At 35.1% G+C, this 19337-nt stretch overlaps 1 protein-coding gene across 1 annotated transcript in view; it reads right to left on the reverse strand.

Annotated features, from left to right (window-relative positions):
* FAF1 (Fas associated factor 1) overlaps nt 1–19337 on the reverse strand; it is a 504460-nt gene that overhangs the window by 219292 nt on the left and 265831 nt on the right. Inside the window, exon 8 of the mRNA XM_075555846.1 lies at nt 7584–7670. Coding sequence (XP_075411961.1) covers nt 7584–7670 — 87 coding nt within the window. The remainder of the gene's footprint in view (nt 1–7583; nt 7671–19337) is intronic.

The raw sequence follows: 19337 nt of genomic DNA on the forward strand, positions 1-19337 counted from the left end.
TTTCAGGCTGTTTACACAGCTGACATTTCTCAGCTGTACTCAATTCATGCCCTAAGCTGTGAAGATTATCTTGTTTTGTAGCAGATGCCTCCACTTGAGTGATTTCAATAAGTATAAAAAACACTACCGCCTGCAACAATGTAGATTACAAGCACCAGCTTTATAATGGTCCTAAATGGAAGAAAGGTTTAATGACATTTATTTGGCTAGGATATCCTAAGAAGACTACAGTTATAAGACATTTTTGCCTGCATGGATCTGGAATAGCACTAGTTTAAAGCAGGCTGGCCCTAAACATCTTTGTTGTATGTATCAAGTCAGGCAGCTCAAGGCAACATCCTGCAAATGTGGCAACATTTGCCCCTGGGAGGCGTGGGCAGGCGCCACTTCACAGGTTCTGGGACAAGGTGCAAATATAAACAATGAGGAACAACAAAACAAAACAAAAACAAACCTCTTAATGGAGATTCCCTCTTGTGTTTGCTGTGACTTAGCTATGGCACCAGGTAGAATATCTGTCTTGGATACCATAAGCTTTCATGGGTTTCCTGATTTTCCAATAGTAATAAAACTGCATTATAACTTTGGTTAAGAATTAAAATGTCATATAAAAATCAGTGAGACATGAACCTTATAAAAGAATGCATTAACTTACTCTAATGATTTCAGCAGACTTAAGGAGCTGTGCTATAGCCCAATGCCTAATTCAAAGTGCCTTCGGGGTTTCTTATTTCAATGAATTTGACTTACTCTCAGAAACTGCACATGATAAGCACTTACTCAGTGATTCAAATTGGTTCAGATATGATCAGCAGGGCAAAACTAGAACAGAAATTTGCATGAAGTGGAACAATAAGTGCAATGGGAAAAATTATGGCTCAAATTCCTTGAATAGGAGATTCAGAAGATTTATAGTGAGTTCTTTCAGAGGCCTAATGGTGGGAGACTCGATTCTTCCCAGTGCTGTAGAGAGACACACACATTCAGAGCGGCACAGTCTGTAGCTATCTTAGAGTGAGGCAAAGTTGTTTCTGATTCTGTCAGTTAAGAGATTTGGTTGCTATGTGCACTACCTGTATTTTCAAAGAGGGAAATTGAGTTTCTAGCAGACTCTCACTCACTGACTGCTATCTAGTCAGTGCCAACTCATACTGACCCAATAGGACAGGACAGAGCTGCCCAAGTGGGTTTCTGAAACTAATTTTCTATGGGAGCAGAAATCCCTGCCTGACTCCCTCAGAGTGGCTGGTGGTTATGAACTGCTGACCTTGAGGTTTGCAGCCCAGCACATAAACAAGGCTCCTAAAAGAGATTAAGTTTCTAGTATCAACCTATAACTTTCTATTTCCAGTTATTGTTCTTGTTCATCTGCATTTTACACATTCGGGTCTGTTCTCGTTTTGCTTTGTTGGCCTTCATTGGACCAGAAAGAACTGGTCCCAGGTCCAGATTTTAGTCTCCTTTCTTGGAAGTGTGGGCTCCAAGAGCTTTGCAAGCACTGTGGTGTGACACATTTTACGCTCCATATCATTGGTCTTAAACAAGATAATTATTTTTGCTTGTGATTATGGAAACTTAAAAAAAAATAAAAGGTTTGCACATGCACACATACACATTCACACACGCATGAGGGGTACGCCCCCTCCCCCCCAAAAAAAAAACCAACAGAAAAAAAGCTCTGCTGGGCGAAGCTTTGTAGTATGCATTTTTCCCACTAGGCAAGCATCCAGCAACTCACTCTAAGTTAGTGCACCCAGTGGTGTTGTCTGGGAAGGTTCTCTCTGGTCAGAGTGAATTTTTTCGGGCAAGTGTTTACTCTCAAAGCTCAGTTTTGGGGATGGCTGATTTAAGAAAACAGCGTGCCGCTGTGAATATTTGTCTGTTCAGGAAAAATGTCACAGAAACTGTTATGATGTTGAACACATCTTACAAGGACAGCACTATGGGAAAACTCTAGAGTATGAGTGGTTTCCTTGTTTCAAAAAAAAGTGAAATGTAAATTGATGACAAACCTCGTTCCGGACATCTGTCAACTTCCCAAATGGACAAAAATGTCAAATCGTAGTGCATTTGGAGTTCACCAGATCAGACTGCTAATCAAGTTTTCTATTTACATGTTCTGAAAAGATAGCGTAACAGTGTGCAACAAAAAAGCCCTGGTTTATGGCAGATGGGGGACTGATTTTGCCACAACAATGCACCTGCTTACGCAGACATCTAAGTGTGCCAGTTTTTTTTTTTTTTTGGGGGGGGGAGGAAGCACGCTTCTCTTGCCTCTTGCACCTTATTTATCTGACCTTGCTATGTGGACTTCTTTTTGTTTTCCACGAATTAAGAGGGACACGAATGGACAGCAATTTGACATTGTAGAAAAGTTGAAGAAAAAATGAGGGAGATGCTGTCAGTTATCCAAACAGTTAAGTTTGAAAATGTTTTCAAGAATGGAATCACAGATTTGACAAATGTTATTAAGGGTAATGGAGAGTACTTTGAAGGTGATAATGTTGTTTTGTAAAAAAAATTTTTCCCATATTTTTGGGTACCCCTTTGTATGTGTATGGAATATATATATGTGGAATATTGAGAATAAAGTCACTATTCCATTCATCCAACTCTGTGAGTGAATACTTAATGGTCAACCTGGATTTATTAATATTCTCAATGACTCCCTCTGTCCCATGGTTATTTTAGAGCAAATTTTAGGGTCTCTTTCACTTTATTAAACCAGCCAATTATTTCCTGTGTACATTCTTACTGTTAATTATAATAGTGATTCTTCTTTATTGAGTGCCTATGATAATCCAGGTATATATATATATATATATATATATATATATATATATATATATATATATATATATATATATATATATAGAGAGAGAGAGAGAGAGAGAGAGAGAGAGAGAGACAGACAGACAGACAGAGAGAGAGAGAGCAAATCCTTACAACAATGTTGCACATCAATGAGTTAACTGGAGCGCCAAGAATTTAGGTGACATGATGAGACCTTCATTATTTTACTTTGTTAATGTTATTCCTTATAGCCAATTCTTAGAAAACGTTCAGAACTCCTATTTTCTTCATGTCTCCTCAAATAGAATATCATTTATAAACATTTATTTATTTATTTAAATTATTTTATTGGGGGCTCATACAATTCTTATCACAATCCATCCATCCATCCATTGTGTCAGGCACATTTGTGCATTTGTTGCCATCATCATGCTCAAAACATTTGCCTTCTACTTGAGCCCTGAATATCTGCTGCTCATTTCCCCCTCCCTCCCCACTCCCCCCTACTTCATGAACCCTTCATCATTCATATATTATTATTAACATTATTTTGTCATATATTACACTGTCTGATGTCTCTCTCTGCCCCTCTTCTCTGCTGTCCCTCTCCCGGGGATGAGGCTATACGTAGATTCCTGTAATCAGATCCCTCTTTCTACCCTACAGTCTCTCCACCCTCCAGGCATTGCCACTCTCATCACTGGTATTTTTAAACAAGTCAATGTACCACATTTTCTTTTTTGTACCACATTTTCTAACAAATTTCTTATCTGAATCAGAGGAGAAAAACACTACTACACTCAGCATATAACAACAACAACAACAAAATCCAACTACATTCCTACTCCTTAAAGTTTAATCCAAACCCATTACTGTCAAGTTGATTCCAGCTCAAAGTGAACCTACAGGACAGAGTAAAACTGCCCTGTAGTGTTTCCAGTAGTATAATCTATATGGAAATAGACTGGCACATTTTTTTTAACCCATGAAGTCATTGTTGGGTTTGAACTGGTGCCTTACTGGTTAATAGCGGAGCACCTAACTACACTTCTCTTCTCTTCTCCTTAGTACCAGACAGTCACTAATTCTGATAATATAATGGCATGATGGTGAAATGCTCCCTTGCTAAGCAAAAGCTTGGCAGTTTGAACCTCTCAAGTAGATCACTGGGAGAAAGACCTGGTTGATGTGCTCCCCCCAAAATCAGAGGCTAGAAAGCCCTCTAGGGCTTTCTAGTTATATCACTGTAACTTGAAATCTGTTTCACAGCAACAACTCAAAGAACCATGTTAAAACCAGTTCTTTTTTTGGGGGGAAAGTACTAAAGTAGAATTAATGCATTTGAATTATGGCGAAGAATATTGAATTACCATGGACTGCCAAAAGAGCAAACAAATCTGTCTTGGAAGAAGTACACCCAGAATGCTCCTTAGAAGCAATGTTGGTGAGACTGTCTCACATTCTTTGGACATGATATTAGGAGAGACCAGTCCCTGGGAAAGAAGATCTTGCTTGGTGAAGTAGAGGGACAGTGTACAAGAGGAAGCCACTTGGTAGAATGGATTATCACAGTGTCTGCAAAGATGGACCTTAAGAACAATTGTGAGGATGATGCAGGACCGGGCAGTCTTTCAATCTGTTGCACACAGGGTCACTATGTGTCAGAACTGACTCCAGAGCACTAAACAGTAACCTCCACAACCCTCGTCCCTCCACCCCAATTAGCATTCATTTTCAAAGTTTTTTATTCTAATAATTTTTAAAGTTTCATGAACCAAAAAGTACTTTTCTAGGACATAATCATTAGATTGTTAAGTTACCAAACTAAAAAGTTGTATCTACATAATCACATTATTTAAAAACTTGTTTTTTCTTTCACAAAGAATTCACTTATATTAAAATGTATGGTGGTGGTGTTGGAATGGGAGAATTCATTAAAATCCAGACAAAACTATAATGTTTACTACAAAATATGAAAGGTTAATTCCATTTTCAGCCATATTCATCACTTGAGTATTTGTGATCACAAAAATTTTTGCAAAGCCCTAATTTTATTTTGGTCTTATTTCTTTTAAAAGTCAGATTTAGCTTCAGGATTCTTGAAACATTCTCATATTTAAGATGAAACACTTGTAGAAGGTTATTTGGATAGACAATATTATAGGTAAAAGTGGCTAAAACTTAATTTCAGGTGGCCTCAAGTGATAAAATGCATACTTCAAGGAAAGAGTAATGACTACAAATAGGGTAATGATAGGTACCGCTCTGTAATTTACAATGTAAAAATAAACTAATATAGTGAGTAAGTAAAAATGATATGATTAAATCTTCCCCCCCCAAAAAAAAATAGAGGAAAGAACTAGGAGGCAAAAGACACATAGAGATATAAACATAGGCATGTACATATGTAAATATATTAATATATAACAATAGGGATGTAGGTCTGTGAACATATATTTATAGGTTAAGTATTAAAGTAGAAGATGACATTGGGCCTCTACTCAAGTCCTCCCTCAATGTAAGAACACTTTGTTCTCATTACCTGGCATTCTGTGATGCTCACCTTTCCAACACAATTGTTGAAGACAAAATGGGTGTGTAAGCTAATGTGGTGAAGAAAGCATATGGTGCCTGGTTATTACAAGATATAGCATCTGGGGTCTGAAAAGGCCTGAAATTAAACAAGTGGCCATCTAGCAGGGAGCCAACAATGGCCACATGGAAGAAGCACACCAACCCATGTGATCACGAGGTGTCAACAGAATCGGGTATCAGGCATCAGAAGACTCCAAACCAACAACCATTTCGATGAGAACGAGGTGGGTAGAAACAGAGACCCAAAGCCCATCTGTAGAGAATTGGACATCCCTCCAGAGGAGGGCCCCAAGGAAGGGACAAGCACCGATGAAATATACAACCTTCCTCTAGTTCTGTGGCTCTCAACCTTCCTAATGCCATGACCCTTTGATACAGTTCCTCATGTTGTGGTGGTGACCCCCTAACCATAAAATTATTTTTGTTGTTACCTCATAACTGCAATTTTGCTACTGTTATGAATCAGGCGACCCCTGTCAAGGGGTTGTTCTACCCCCAAAGTGGTCACGACCCAAAGGTTGAGAACCACTGCTCTAGTTCTTTAATGCTTCCTACCTTACCAATCTGGCTAGACCCAGAGCATGTACACTTGTACAGATAAGAGCTCTTGACACACAGAACCCAGAACAGATAAACCCCTCAGGACCAATAATGAGAGTAAATGATACCATGAGAGTAGTGGGAAAGTGAGGGGATAAGGGGGAACCGATTGCAATGATCGGCATACTCCCCGGCCCACTGAAGGATGAACAAAAATGTGAGTGAAGGGAGACAGTGGAGAGTGTAAAATATGAAAATAAAAATAAGTTATATATTATCAAGGATTCAGGAGGGTGGAGGAGGGAGGGGGCAAGGGAAAAGGGGGAGCTGATTCCAAGGGCTCAAGTGGAAAGAAAATGTTTTGGAAATGATGATGGCAACATATATACCAATGTTCTTGATACAATTGATGTATGAATTGTTATAAGAGCTGTAAGAGCTTCCAATAAGATGATTAAAATTAAAAAAATTAAAATAAATCCCCTCCAAGATTTTTATGGTAGTTATATTTAATTGGACAGATATCTAAGAATATGAAGTCTTGGTGTAGTGAGTTACAAGTTGAGTTTCAGATCAAAACCACGAGCCACTTTTTGAGTGAGGAAAAAAATGAGACTTTCTATTCCTATAAAAACTTATACTCTCAAGGGATTGTGAGGGAGGGGGGAGCGGGGAGGGATGGAATAAAAAAAGAGGACCTGATACAAAGGGCTTAAGTGGAAAGCAAATGCTTTGATAATGATTAGGGCAAAAAATGTACGGATGTGTTTTATACAATTGATGTATGTATATGTATGGATTGTGGTAAGAGTTGTATGAGCCCCTAATAAAATGTAAAAAGCGAAAGAAAAAAATATAGAGACTTATCGGGAAGATATATTGAGAAACAATAGCTTCAAATTTTGAAATTTTTGTTTAATAATGTTTGCATTACTATGGATCAATAATTTTTTACTTGCACTCACATAAACCAACTCAATTGCACCTCAACATGCACAACATTATTATTATTATTATGGTATATCAATATTTATTTCACTAACAATCTACCCTATTGTGCTATGTTTAATATTTAAAAACTGAAAAGTTGACTTTTGAAAAGAATAAATTAAAATAAAGCAAAAAAACTTATACTCTCGGGAAACCACAGAGATAATTCTACCCTGTCCTATAGGGTTGCTATAAGTGGGAATAGACTTAGCAGGTTTTAAAAATATCTAAACATAAAGTATTATTAATATTATCTATAACATTTACCTATTTTATTCCAAAGCATCATACTATTGGAAAAGCAATTTAGAGTAAATAAAATAATTAGGTTGACTTGAATATATCTCTACTTTAGAGAGAAAAAGTTTTAAAATTTTTCATTAGTAATGCCTGAAAATATTCTTCTCAGTAGAGAAAAATTTAGGAGGTCCTAGTGAAACAGCATCAAGTTCTTGCCACAGGGGCAGTACGCATTACTGATAATGACATCATGTGTGCGCTACTCTGCAAGTGAATCAAATAATTACAATGTCTCTTAATTGTACATTATTTGATTTGCAAAATTATTTCAATTGTACAAAGATTTTATTCTTTCTATCACAACCAGTAAGACTGACAGTAGCCAGAAAGGAGGATGTAAAAATGAGCTCTTAGCTGACACTTACTGAGTCATCCGTGGCAGAAGATGGCCAGCCCTCCCATAATTGATGGCGGACAGGGATACTTGTAAGATCATACACATTCCTCTTTACCTATAATAAAAAAGACACAGGGTAATTGAAAGGCTTCCACATGACTTATATGACAATTTATGTGAACCTATGAGATACACCGTGGTTGACACTAAAATAAGAACCAGGGGAACCCTGGGGGGAGGGTGAAATAAAATGTAAAAGCAGATACTCTATAAAGGACAGATGATATAACCAGGAAAAGATTCCTTATTTCCAATCCCTCCTCCACATTTTGTTTAAAGTCTTTGGCTGATTTCAAGTTTGTTTTCAGTTAAGAATCTTCAGATACACGGTTCACCTAGGACAGCAGTTCTCAACCTGTGGGTCGCGACCCCATTGGGGGTCGAACGACCCTTTCATAGGGGTTACCTATTCATAACAGTAGCAAAATTATAGTTATGAAGTAGCAACAAAAATAATTTTATGGTTGGGGGTAGATCACCACACCATGAGAAACTGTATTAAAATGCCTCAGCATTAGGAAGGTTGAGAACCACTGACCTAGGACAAGCAAAGACAAATTTTGTATTTAATATTTAAAATATACAATGATACACATAAAAATATTTCTTCTTCCTATAAGGGAGAGAGGAGCTCTGGTGGCTCAGTGGATTATGAGTTGGGCTGTTAACCACAAGATCGGCAGTCTGAAACCACCAACAGTTCGGCAGGAGAAAGATGAGGCTTTCAACTCCAGTAAAGATTTACAGCCTCAGAAATCACAAGGGCAGCTCTGCTCTGTCCTATATGGTTGAAGCATCATGATGGCATTGTAGGCTTTTTTGTTTTGTTTTGGTTTTGTGATGTGGCAGAGAAAAGGTGGTGTTGAGGAAAAGTCATTAATTTTTATTATAGTATGTTATGTTTCAAATATATAAAATACAAGTTACTTCTTAGAAATGATGCTAAATTTATCACTGGTGTATTCATTAACATCAGAGCCATTCATTAATATACTGTTTAGACCTTCTAAAAAATAAAGTAATAATATTTTTCATTGTAAATGCTTTTTAAAGAGAACAGATCATTTTCCTCGGCATGTATCATTATACTGTCATATTCAAAGGAATAAAAAAAATAAATTTTATCAGAATAATGTTCTAGGAGGTTGAATGCTATGCAATCCAATACACTTAAGACGTCTCTTGTCTTAGCTTTTTTTCTAAACAGTTTATATAAATTTTATTTCCTTCTTTATTTACTAATAAATAAGTTAAATTACACAAGTTGAGATCATTCGCCTTAGCTTTTCAAGTTAGTTCTGGCAATATTACCCCTACTGTAACAAATGACACTGGCAGTGAAGTGTTGAGCATAATATGCTCTATAATAGGATTTCAGTAAGAAAAACAAGCAGCATTCACTCATGTCTTTAAAGCACAGAAGCCTAAACTATCATGTTGTTCAATTACAGCATTTTGTATCACATTACTCTTTATTATACATAAACACATCTAAGTTGCCCTTTCAGTGAAATAGAGATAAATGTTCACTAGAGAAGGATAAAAAACAACAACCTGGAACTCAATCTATTATTATCTATAAGGTACACCTGTGAAAAAAGATTTAGTAAGTAAGAACTGAAGAGGTTGGGGCATGGCTTGATCGTTACTCAATTGAAACAAACAACTTTTCTTCACAAGTTCTTAGTAGTGATCAGTCTGTGTAGTATTTGATTTATGGCTAGTCATATCAAGTTTGTATAATTTTCACTAATTATTATACACATGCAACTGCGCTTATTTCTTACCATGTTCACTAGTACAGATACTCTGTCACTCTTAAGTATTAGTACTCTTACGAAAAAATGGTACTTTATATTAGATTTTAAAAAGGAAGGAGTAAAGAAAAACGCATGAGAAGACTTTAGGATTCAAGACAAAAACAAAATACTTTTCTTAGAGTTACTCTTGCATTATGTTATTTAAATGCACCAAGCTTCATCAGTTTTTTTTTTTGTTTTTAAAGTCAAGCAAATATTTACATTGTTGAAAAGTGGCAAGACTGTATATACTTTTCATGTATACACAAATACTTTTGAGTATATAAACAAGTAACTTTGGAATTCTTTAAATTCCATCTTAATTCCAAAATACAATATGGTATTCTGAAATAAACAGTATTTTACTTCTTTCATGAACTCATCTGTAACTCCACAGAATTGAATAACATTCCTTTGCTATTCTAAGCCTGAAAAGCCTGTTCTGGTTACGGAGTTATGTTAGTATAAAGCACAACGCCAGACTGATGTGCTGAACAAAAGTGATCAAAGTTGGAGTAATGTTAGCCATTGCACAAGTATTTGGCGTCATTGTTCTCCCCAGAACGACATCTGTTAAGCAACTTGTCATCGAATAAACTGGGTAATGCAGACAGAACTTGGCGAGGGCACCGCGTAAAGCACATTAGGCTAATGTCTGATTGTTCCAATGCAAAGGTTAAATTCACTGAATATTCTGAGATTAAGCCAAAGATTCTTGAGTTAAACAACAATCACTAAACAACAATTTAAGGGAAAACAAATTGGTTTTTCAAAATTAATTTCATGTGTATCAATTATGTGCACACAGGCAATTTTACCATCATATGGAAAAAACACAAATAATAAGCAAAAGCTTAAAATGAGTGGTGATATTTTCAAATGGAGACAGAAAAGTGCCATAATCTTTATTGATGGCTATAATTAATTAAAAATTTAAGTCTCAATATTACAAGAAAAGGGAAAAAAATCCAAAATGCACACAAAGCAAAAGTTGAAATTCAGTATTCTAAGAAACCTAAATTTAAAAACATATAGTTATCTATAAAATGATGTAGATGAATTTACAGTCATGATGAATCTGATGAAGGGCTAAGTTTTCTCAGAGAGAGGAGAGAAGGAAGGAGGGAGGCGGAGAAGCTGTGCTTGATTTACTTATTTTGATTGGTTTGAGAGCACTTGATCTAAGATAAACAAACACACACAGGCTGCGTTGCTGTTGCCGGCAAGTCCAGCTGCCATTATTGTGCTGCTTCTGATGGAGTTTCATCTTTAGAGACTTGTGTTAAATTCCATTAGAGGACAAGTGGCACTTCACAGGGTAACGTTTCCTAAGGGCCTTTTTGTCTTACACATTTACTTTGATCAGCATTGGCTGAAGATCATGTTGAATCTTCATAATCTTTTCAATTCTTGTTTTGCATTAAGCTCTACATCCATGAGATTTCAGGTTGCTAAACATGCAAATGTTTCTGTTAGTTCTGGAGGAATTTAATAAATCATTTGGTTACCTGCTAAATATTAAAACCATGATACAAACCATACTGTATTTAGATCAAGAGTTCTAGACTGTTAAGAGATCTTCTGATATTTATTTTCTAGAGTTTCTAAAAGATAGATTCTTCCCCAATGCTTCAATTGCTTGGGTCTTAAGAAAAATTTACAAGTCAGGTTAATTTGAACATAATTAAGATGGTACTGATTTCTTCCTTTATTTGCTTTTCATTATTAATAATTATCTATTTAAATAATATACTTAATGTAAAAAGGTAAACCGTGATTTCCACTTCAAACTTCCTGTTTGCTCAATACCTACCAAATTTCAATACTCTACATAGCTCCAGGAAAGATTATTTTATTACAAGCTATTCCATACAAAATAATATGTATATCTGTCTCCACAAATTTTTCTCTTGACTCAGATTTCCAAGTTTACAAATCGAATTTTATCAGGATATCTGAAATTAGTAATTATTAGGAAAAGTTACTTTGTTATAGGTTAAATCTTAAAGCTCCAATTAGCCTCAAATTAATTTTTTAGCTACTATAATTTTTAGTTGAAAATTATAAAAGAGATAACATTGTCAGTTATATAAAATTCTCTTTATGAACAAATTACTGGAAAAGATACAATAAATTTTAAATATCATTCAGATAGTATCCAAAAGAAGGTAGATTCTGATCATGGGGGGGGGAAAGTCACAAAGTTCCAGGAGATGTGACAAAATGAGAATCTTAATTCTACTCATTTGTGTAACTGTGGGCAAGTTGGCAGAGCCTTCCTTACTCCTTCTTAGAAAAGAATGTTAAAAAAACAGCATCACTTTTGGATTTCTAAGCTCTGAAATCCTATGATGTTGGAAGTAATGAAGAAAAATTTGAAACCAGGAAGGTTAAAAAGTGTTAAAAAGGGAAATTGCCAACAACCTGAGGTGAGAAATAAAGATATAAAAAAGCATTTTAGGTAACACTTTGATGAGTCTTTTATTTTCATTACATATTTATGTAATTTTAAACTAATCAATACTCTTTTCTTGTCAAGAACTCATCTTTTAAACAAGTTCTCGTATTTATTTCATCAACTAAATGGTATCAGTGAGCCCATGGTTTTTCTAAAATGCCACTAAGTATTATATTTGTAAGTTCTATGAGTTTATTTCAGCATTAAAAATATTTTGAAATCTGGTTCATATTTACAAAACAAACGTTACCATGGGTTTATAACAGCTATAATTCTGCTAGTACTCTAGTTTCCACACTTGTGAATTAATAAATGATGGCAACTTACAACCCTTACAAAGAGCACTTTGAAGTTACAGCCACCCACCTTCTCATTCTCTTATCAATCTCAAACAAAACTGTTGGTTGCTGGTCACAGAACTAGAGCTCATTCAAATTTAAATATCTCAACCATTGAACTCTAAGTACTTCATACTATCAAATGATGCTCTGGTTAAGACATTGCCAAATAATACTGCATTGAACAAAGAAGTATTTGTGCCTGTGTTTAAACCAAAATAAGGCATATAAACTATGTTTAGTTCCAGTTTCCTTTTAGTTTTCTGAAAGGCTTAGAGTTAAGAAACCAACTGCTTCTGATTTGGACTGGTTTTAATTATATACTTCACACCCAAGGTCTTTTCTCTTCTCCCTTTCTTAGCATGCTGTACAACCATTGCAGTTGCACATAGATTTATTTTACTAAGATGCAAGTTAAAACCCTCCTAAAAATCCTCCTTGAACAAAAAAAGCTTGAAACCTGAAGGTGCAGGGGGAATGAGAAGGTGGCATCAGTAATCAAATGTTAATTAGCAAGCTTTTTTTTTCCTTCCCCCAGGGTTAGCCTGTGTTAGAGAATTCAAATCAGAAATCAATGCTCCAAGTGTTTAACTATTACTTCTTCTCATTAACCATTTAAAAGACCTAGGCAATTCTCTTCTCATAAAAACAATAACTTCAGACATTTCTTTTTCACAAATACCATTTTCTAGAAAACAATGAAGATGTTGTTCCAAGAAAATTATGACTGTATTCTCTTTTAAGATATCTTTTGTTTCAACTACATTCTTTATTTCAACAACTGTAACTCAGTTTTGTTTTGTACTTAGAAAGTACATATTTAGAGCCTTATTTCACCTATTTGTGTCTAAGGAAATTTAACATCTGCCATGTTAACAGATTATTAATCTTGACAATGAAGTTAGTCAAATATGGAAACTAGTTTGAGAGCATATAGTTGGAAATTAGATTTTTGTTATCCTGAAAGATTACCAAGGGTAAATTTAACACTTTCATTAGAAACATTGTTATAATTTCCTATTCTAAAGTTCAATGTGAGTGAAAATGATATGAAAATTGCAAAGTTGGATCATATTCAAAGTAATCGAACTGATCACAAATTTATTGAAATGAATTCATATCTTATTATATGGGTATCTTAGAGGTGATAACTGGATTTTAAGATGCGAGATTCCTGGAAAATATTTATGGATAGGTTAGTAAAAAAGTAACTACATTTTAAGAGCATTCTTTACAAAGAAAAAAAAAGGATTGCTAGAGAAATTCTAAACTTGCAAGAGATAAAATCACAAGTGAATAAAATAAAGCAACTATTTTTTTTGTTAATTCTCAAAAGTGTGGTGCTGGAATCAGCAGTATCATTATCAAAACTATAATCTATTAGGAATACATATTCCTGTGCCCCACCCCAATAAGGGAAAGCCAGAAGCCAGCAATCTGTGTAGTAAAATAAGACCTGCAGGTAATTTTGAGAGAAGCCAAAGTTTAAGAGTCAATATTATAGACTGTGTGAATTATGGACTCTCCTAGATAGCTGAGCTGATTCTACAGCTCTCCCTTCTGAGAATCTATATGACTAATAATTATTGATTACAGAACTCCTTGAAGCACTAATTTTTCTTACCATATGTACCTGTGCATAAGTTGAGTTTTCAGCACATTTTTAATGTAGTTTTGTGGTTAAATTAGGTGCCTCAGTTGATAATGTTTCAGCTTATACTAACGTACATACGGTAGATAGTCAATGACCATATTTAAGTGAGAGAAGGTGCTGCCTCATCACTACCAACTATATAAGCATTCTTTGGTTAAACTAAGTTTCTGCTAATTGAAAATCTTCATTAGTCAATTCTATTTTCTGTCTAAAGGCTTATGTGTGGTATTATTTGACTATGATTGAATCTATATATGATATCTATATGAACTCTGCTGTAAAAGCAGATCTCCACAAGCAATGATCTTTTGGTCACATTACATAAACTTGGGAGACACATGAAACCAACTCACTGTCATTGAGTTAATAATGACTCAGAGTGACCCGAGAGGACAGGGTAGAACTGCCTCCTGTGAGTTTACTTACCAGGAGTAGAAAGCCCTGTCTCTTTCCTAAAAAGCAGCTGGTGGTTTTGAACCGTTGACCTTGCAGTTAGCAACCCAATACATAATAACCACTATGCTACCAGGGCTCCTAGAGTGATGTCAGGAAATGCATTATTCCTAAGTCTGAACCATTTGAAAGGCAAAATCATTTTGTGTATTTTTGCCTTTCCAAAATGAACTCTAGTATTGTAGTGGGTTATTTATTCCCTTGGGCTGCAAATCACAGGTCAACAGTTTGAATTCACCAGCCACTTCAGGAGAGAAAGATGAGGCTTTCTGCTCCCATAAAGATTTAGTCATAGAAACTGAAAGGGGCCAACTCTATTCTGTCCTACAGTCACTGTGAGTCCCAACTGACTCAATATCAGTGAGTTTGGCTTACATGCTAGCTGAGAGTGAGAGATCACCTTGTATCAGTCAATTAAGACCTTGTCCTCGAGAGCAATATTGCCCTGATGTGCAAAGGAACTCGCCTCAATGGCAGTGGAGTCGTATTTTTATATTCAGTTTACAAATGAGGAGACTGATGCTCAGAGAAATTAAGTAATTTTCCGAGTCTAGATTCTTTCATTATAACATATCTTTCCTTAACTTGAATTCCTTCTCTTATAAGATGGTTGGTTATCTTTATCATTCTTTTCTACCTCGTGCTTTTATAATTGAGAATTTCCATGAGGCTATTTACATTAACTCTGAACAGTGGTCATTAAATGGCAACAACAGTGACCAACTACAAGCAAAGCTCTTTGTCACGAAAGCAAGGAATTCTTTTCGCAGCTGTTCCATTTGTACAGGCAACGAAAACACGGTTATAGACAGTCAACTTTTCACTAAAGCGTTGTGGAGAAAGGACAAGAGCCAGAGCAAATAGCAACTTGTTACTGTTTCCACAATTGAAAGCTGCATTCACAGTAAAAGGGCAGTTCCTAGTGTCACATACAGCTGAGGAAGAAAGGGCAATAACAAGGAAAATCAGGTAACAAAAGAATAACATCATAAAATAATACATAAACTTTATTTTGTGACAGATAAAGTTTCTTCCATTTATAAACTTTTTTGAATGTCCCTCATCCCATCTTAATATTAGAGTCATGGATGTGTGGACTCACCCCACCAAGAGCTCCTGAGCACCCTTTGCCCAGAGCAATAAAGAGAACTGTCCTCCAAAAAAAAGAATATGAAGACACTCACTCTCAGCCTGTTTGAACTTTGCCAATATATAGTCACTGAATCATACCTTGTTATTCTAGCTTTTCTTCACTTAAAAGTTAGGGACACTTTTGCCAATTCCTTTCTATTCTTTATTTGTAACTTCTGTAAGCTTTATAATATAATTGCATTTATAGGAATAAGATATTGAGCAATGTCATTGATCTACAATGCTAATTTATGTGCAGAATTATATTTTTGTCATTTTGATATCATGTGTTAAAACAAACTCATAACCCAGATCCAAAGACACACAGAGAAATTAAACTGTTTGCCTAAAATGTATTCTATTAGTTAATGCCTAAATCAGGATGATAATACAGATTTTTGTAAAAAATAAATTATTAAATCATTTCTTTATTCTTCTTGTATTCCTCAAGGGCCATCACTTCTGCAGCAAATTTCAAAATTAAATAGATGCTAATAATCTTAGTGCTCAGATATTTGTGTTGACTTAGCTACTTTACATTGCACATCCATGACTCTCCCTTTCTCTGATATGCTGAAAACGTTGTGGGAACCATGAGCAATAGAACTTGTCTGTCATCAGGTCTCGCATGATTTTATCGTTTCTTGTTAACAAAAATACGCACAAAAAAAAAAAAGACAACAAAAGGACTTAGTATTGGGCTCTGCCATGAATACTGAAGTAGTCTGGGGGTGTGGCTCATCAAGTAAAAATAAACCATTCAAGTCACCCACATCAAGGAGAAAGTTTGGGAACAACTAAGGCAGTGTTTGTATTTCGGGCCTGGAGTCAGGAGAGTTACACTGGCCCTCATTCTGCTTAACTGTGGCACCAGCGACAACCTACTTAACCTCTCCTTTCAGAAATAAGAAAGCTCCTCCAGAGAACAGCTCTGAGAGATATTTTCAAATGTGCTTTGGTCAAGTTTTTTTTATTCTAACTTGCTGCTTTCCAAGAACAGCGTTGAGCTGAAAGAGAAGATGGGTGTAAGTGAAAGGGCCAGGGCACAGTTCTAAAAGAGAATAGGCATCAAAACAAGAGACTGTGCCAAGGTAAATGAACTAATGCTCTCAAAGTTACGTAAAGTTATCTACTGGTTCTTAATGACAATTTAACGAAGATCCTATCAATATGAATGGACACTAAGGCCAAAGTCTACTATTTCACACAAAACCTTTATTAAGAACTGCAATTGCCAATGCTGAGCATTGCTTTCTAATTATAGTAGTTAGAAATCCAAATTCAATGTAAAGATTAGCTCTAAAATGTGGCTAGTTATTTTAGAAAGAAAATATCAGGAGTAACTCAGCAATTGCACTTATTGTAATTTAATAAAATTAATCATATGATTCATCAAATAATCAGGCATTCTAAATAAACAGCCTGTCTTTAAAAAAATTATTCCTATTTATTCATTAACAAAACTATTCCTTAGCTCATCTCTGCCACAACCTACCCTATTCAAAACCATATGGGAAAGGACATTAAAAAAACTCCGCAAACCAAGGACTCCTGGTATTAGTGCTACACACTGCATACCCCTATTCATTATTTTACCTCCCTTGTTTAATCTATCATTAAGATTCAGTGACCCTACACTAAATTTAAAGCAGATCCTTCCTTCCTCCCATGCCTAAATTCACATACTTTTCTAGTTGGGGATGCCCTCAAGTATTAGCAACTCTATGGGGTTTCTCTAATCTCAGCTCTGAACTATGTCATACTATAGAACCAAGAAATTGCTGTTTTACATTTCTAACTATGGAGGATTCCATAAAAAGGACCATATAATTTACTTAATAAGATAAAGGGGGAGGATCACCATTTATTAAGTATTTTTTCATTGTAAAAGGCACAGAGACAGTTTAAAGAGTGAGTAGTATCGAAAGGCATTACTTCAACTGTATTCATTCACATAAAATTTAGAATTTTAAATCTTGGTGAAACTTTCAGGTACTATCTTAAAGGATAAAATACAAAGAAAAAAGAAAATATTGATTTAAGAATAAAGTTGGTAAAACAACCACTTCAGAGAAATGAGATTTTGGGGAAGCTAGCAAAAGTTGAACTTCCAGTTGGACATATTAAACTTCACTTTCATATTTAGAAAAAAAAGGCTTAATGTATAATAGGGAAAAATAAAGAATAAGGAATTAGTTACATGATAGTTTATTAGTACTAACTGAACTTTCCATGTTGCCCAATTGAGAAGTCACTAGCCTCATGTGGCTATGGAACATTTGAAATATGGCTAATCTGTGAGCAACAACAAAATCTTAATTTTAAGGAACTTTAAATTGTTGTATGTAACTAGGAGTTACTCTATTAGGTAATATACAATATCTTGAAAACATTAAAGCAGAAAAACATTTTATTGATTAAACTACATGACATCGATCATATTTCCTTATAGCTCTTAAAATATAAAAGCAGAAAAAATAAAAGTAGAAATATTGTGGTTAAATAAATTTTTCACTCTTAAATTTTTACTTTAAAAGTTATTTTAAAGTTACCCAAGAAATGTAAATTAAAGCTGATGGTTTTATCTCTAAAAAAAAAAGGTAGAATATACGTAAATGCTACCTACCTGACATAAAGAAATATTAATCATGGGCTACCACTGAGTAGGCAAGGTAGGCAAGTATTATTTTGCTAAAGTGTAACATTGACTTACATGCTGTTGTTTAGCTGCTATTGAGTTGGCCTCTACTCATGAGATCTTATGTATAACAGAACAAAAGTGCCCGATCCTGTGCCACTTCATGATCACTGGCAGATTTAAATTAATTGTGATATTCAGTCCACCTCACTGAGTTTCCCTAGTTTGTCCAGATCTCCACTTTATCAAACATGACATCTTTACAGTAATTGGTCTTTCCTGATGACATGTCCAAAACAAGCAAGATGAAGTCTAGTTTACTTGCTTCTAAAGGAGAATTGCTTCTAAGATCGATTTATTCTTCAAAGGGTGATTTATTCATTTCTCTGACATTCCACAGTGTATTTAAAATTCTTTTCCAATACCATAATTCAAATGCATCAATTCTTCTATCTTATTTATTTCCTAGCTTTCACATTACTAAGAAGTAGTTAAAAAAGATCACAGCTTGGGTCAGATGCACCTTAGTCATCAAAGTGTTACCTTTGCTTTTTAAAATTTTAAAGGTGTCATTGCAGAACTGTTGTTCAATCACAAATATATTATTTCATTTCTTGATGATTGCTTCCACAGCACTGATTGAGATCCACATAGAATGAAATTGCTGACAACCTCAATTTCTTCTCCATTATTATGTTACAAGCTTTAGTCTTACTTTCACCAGTACATGCAGCAAACAATCATATCATGTATAGGTTGTTAATCGGTCTTCCACCAATCCAGCCTCTTAGATTACTTGTTAAATGGCCTAAAGAGGTGAAAGTACACAATTCTACCATATACACTAATTTAAATCATGTAGTACACCCCTTGTTCTATTACAATGATTTCCTGTTGATCCATGTGTATCTTCTGAATGGGCTTAATTGTTTTAAAATTCAGATTCTTTGCAATGTTATACATATAATTTGCTGTGATCCACAGTCAAATACCTTTAAATACCAAGTTGATAAAATACAGATAAACCCAGATAAACATCTTTCTGGTGTCCTCTGCATTTGGCCAAGATCAGTAAGGGTGTCTTCATTCCAAGTCCTCTTTGGGATCTGGATTCCAGAAGTTCTTTATCAATGCACAATTGCACTGATTTTTTAATTATCTGCAGCAAAATCTTGTTAGTCTGTGACATTAATGATACTATTTGATAATTTCTAGATTCCAATGGATTGTCTTCCAAATTTCTTGACACAA

The sequence above is a fragment of the Tenrec ecaudatus genome, chromosome 1 (genome assembly GCF_050624435.1).
Source record: "Tenrec ecaudatus isolate mTenEca1 chromosome 1, mTenEca1.hap1, whole genome shotgun sequence".
In the NCBI taxonomy this organism is placed as follows: Eukaryota; Metazoa; Chordata; class Mammalia; order Afrosoricida; family Tenrecidae; genus Tenrec; species Tenrec ecaudatus.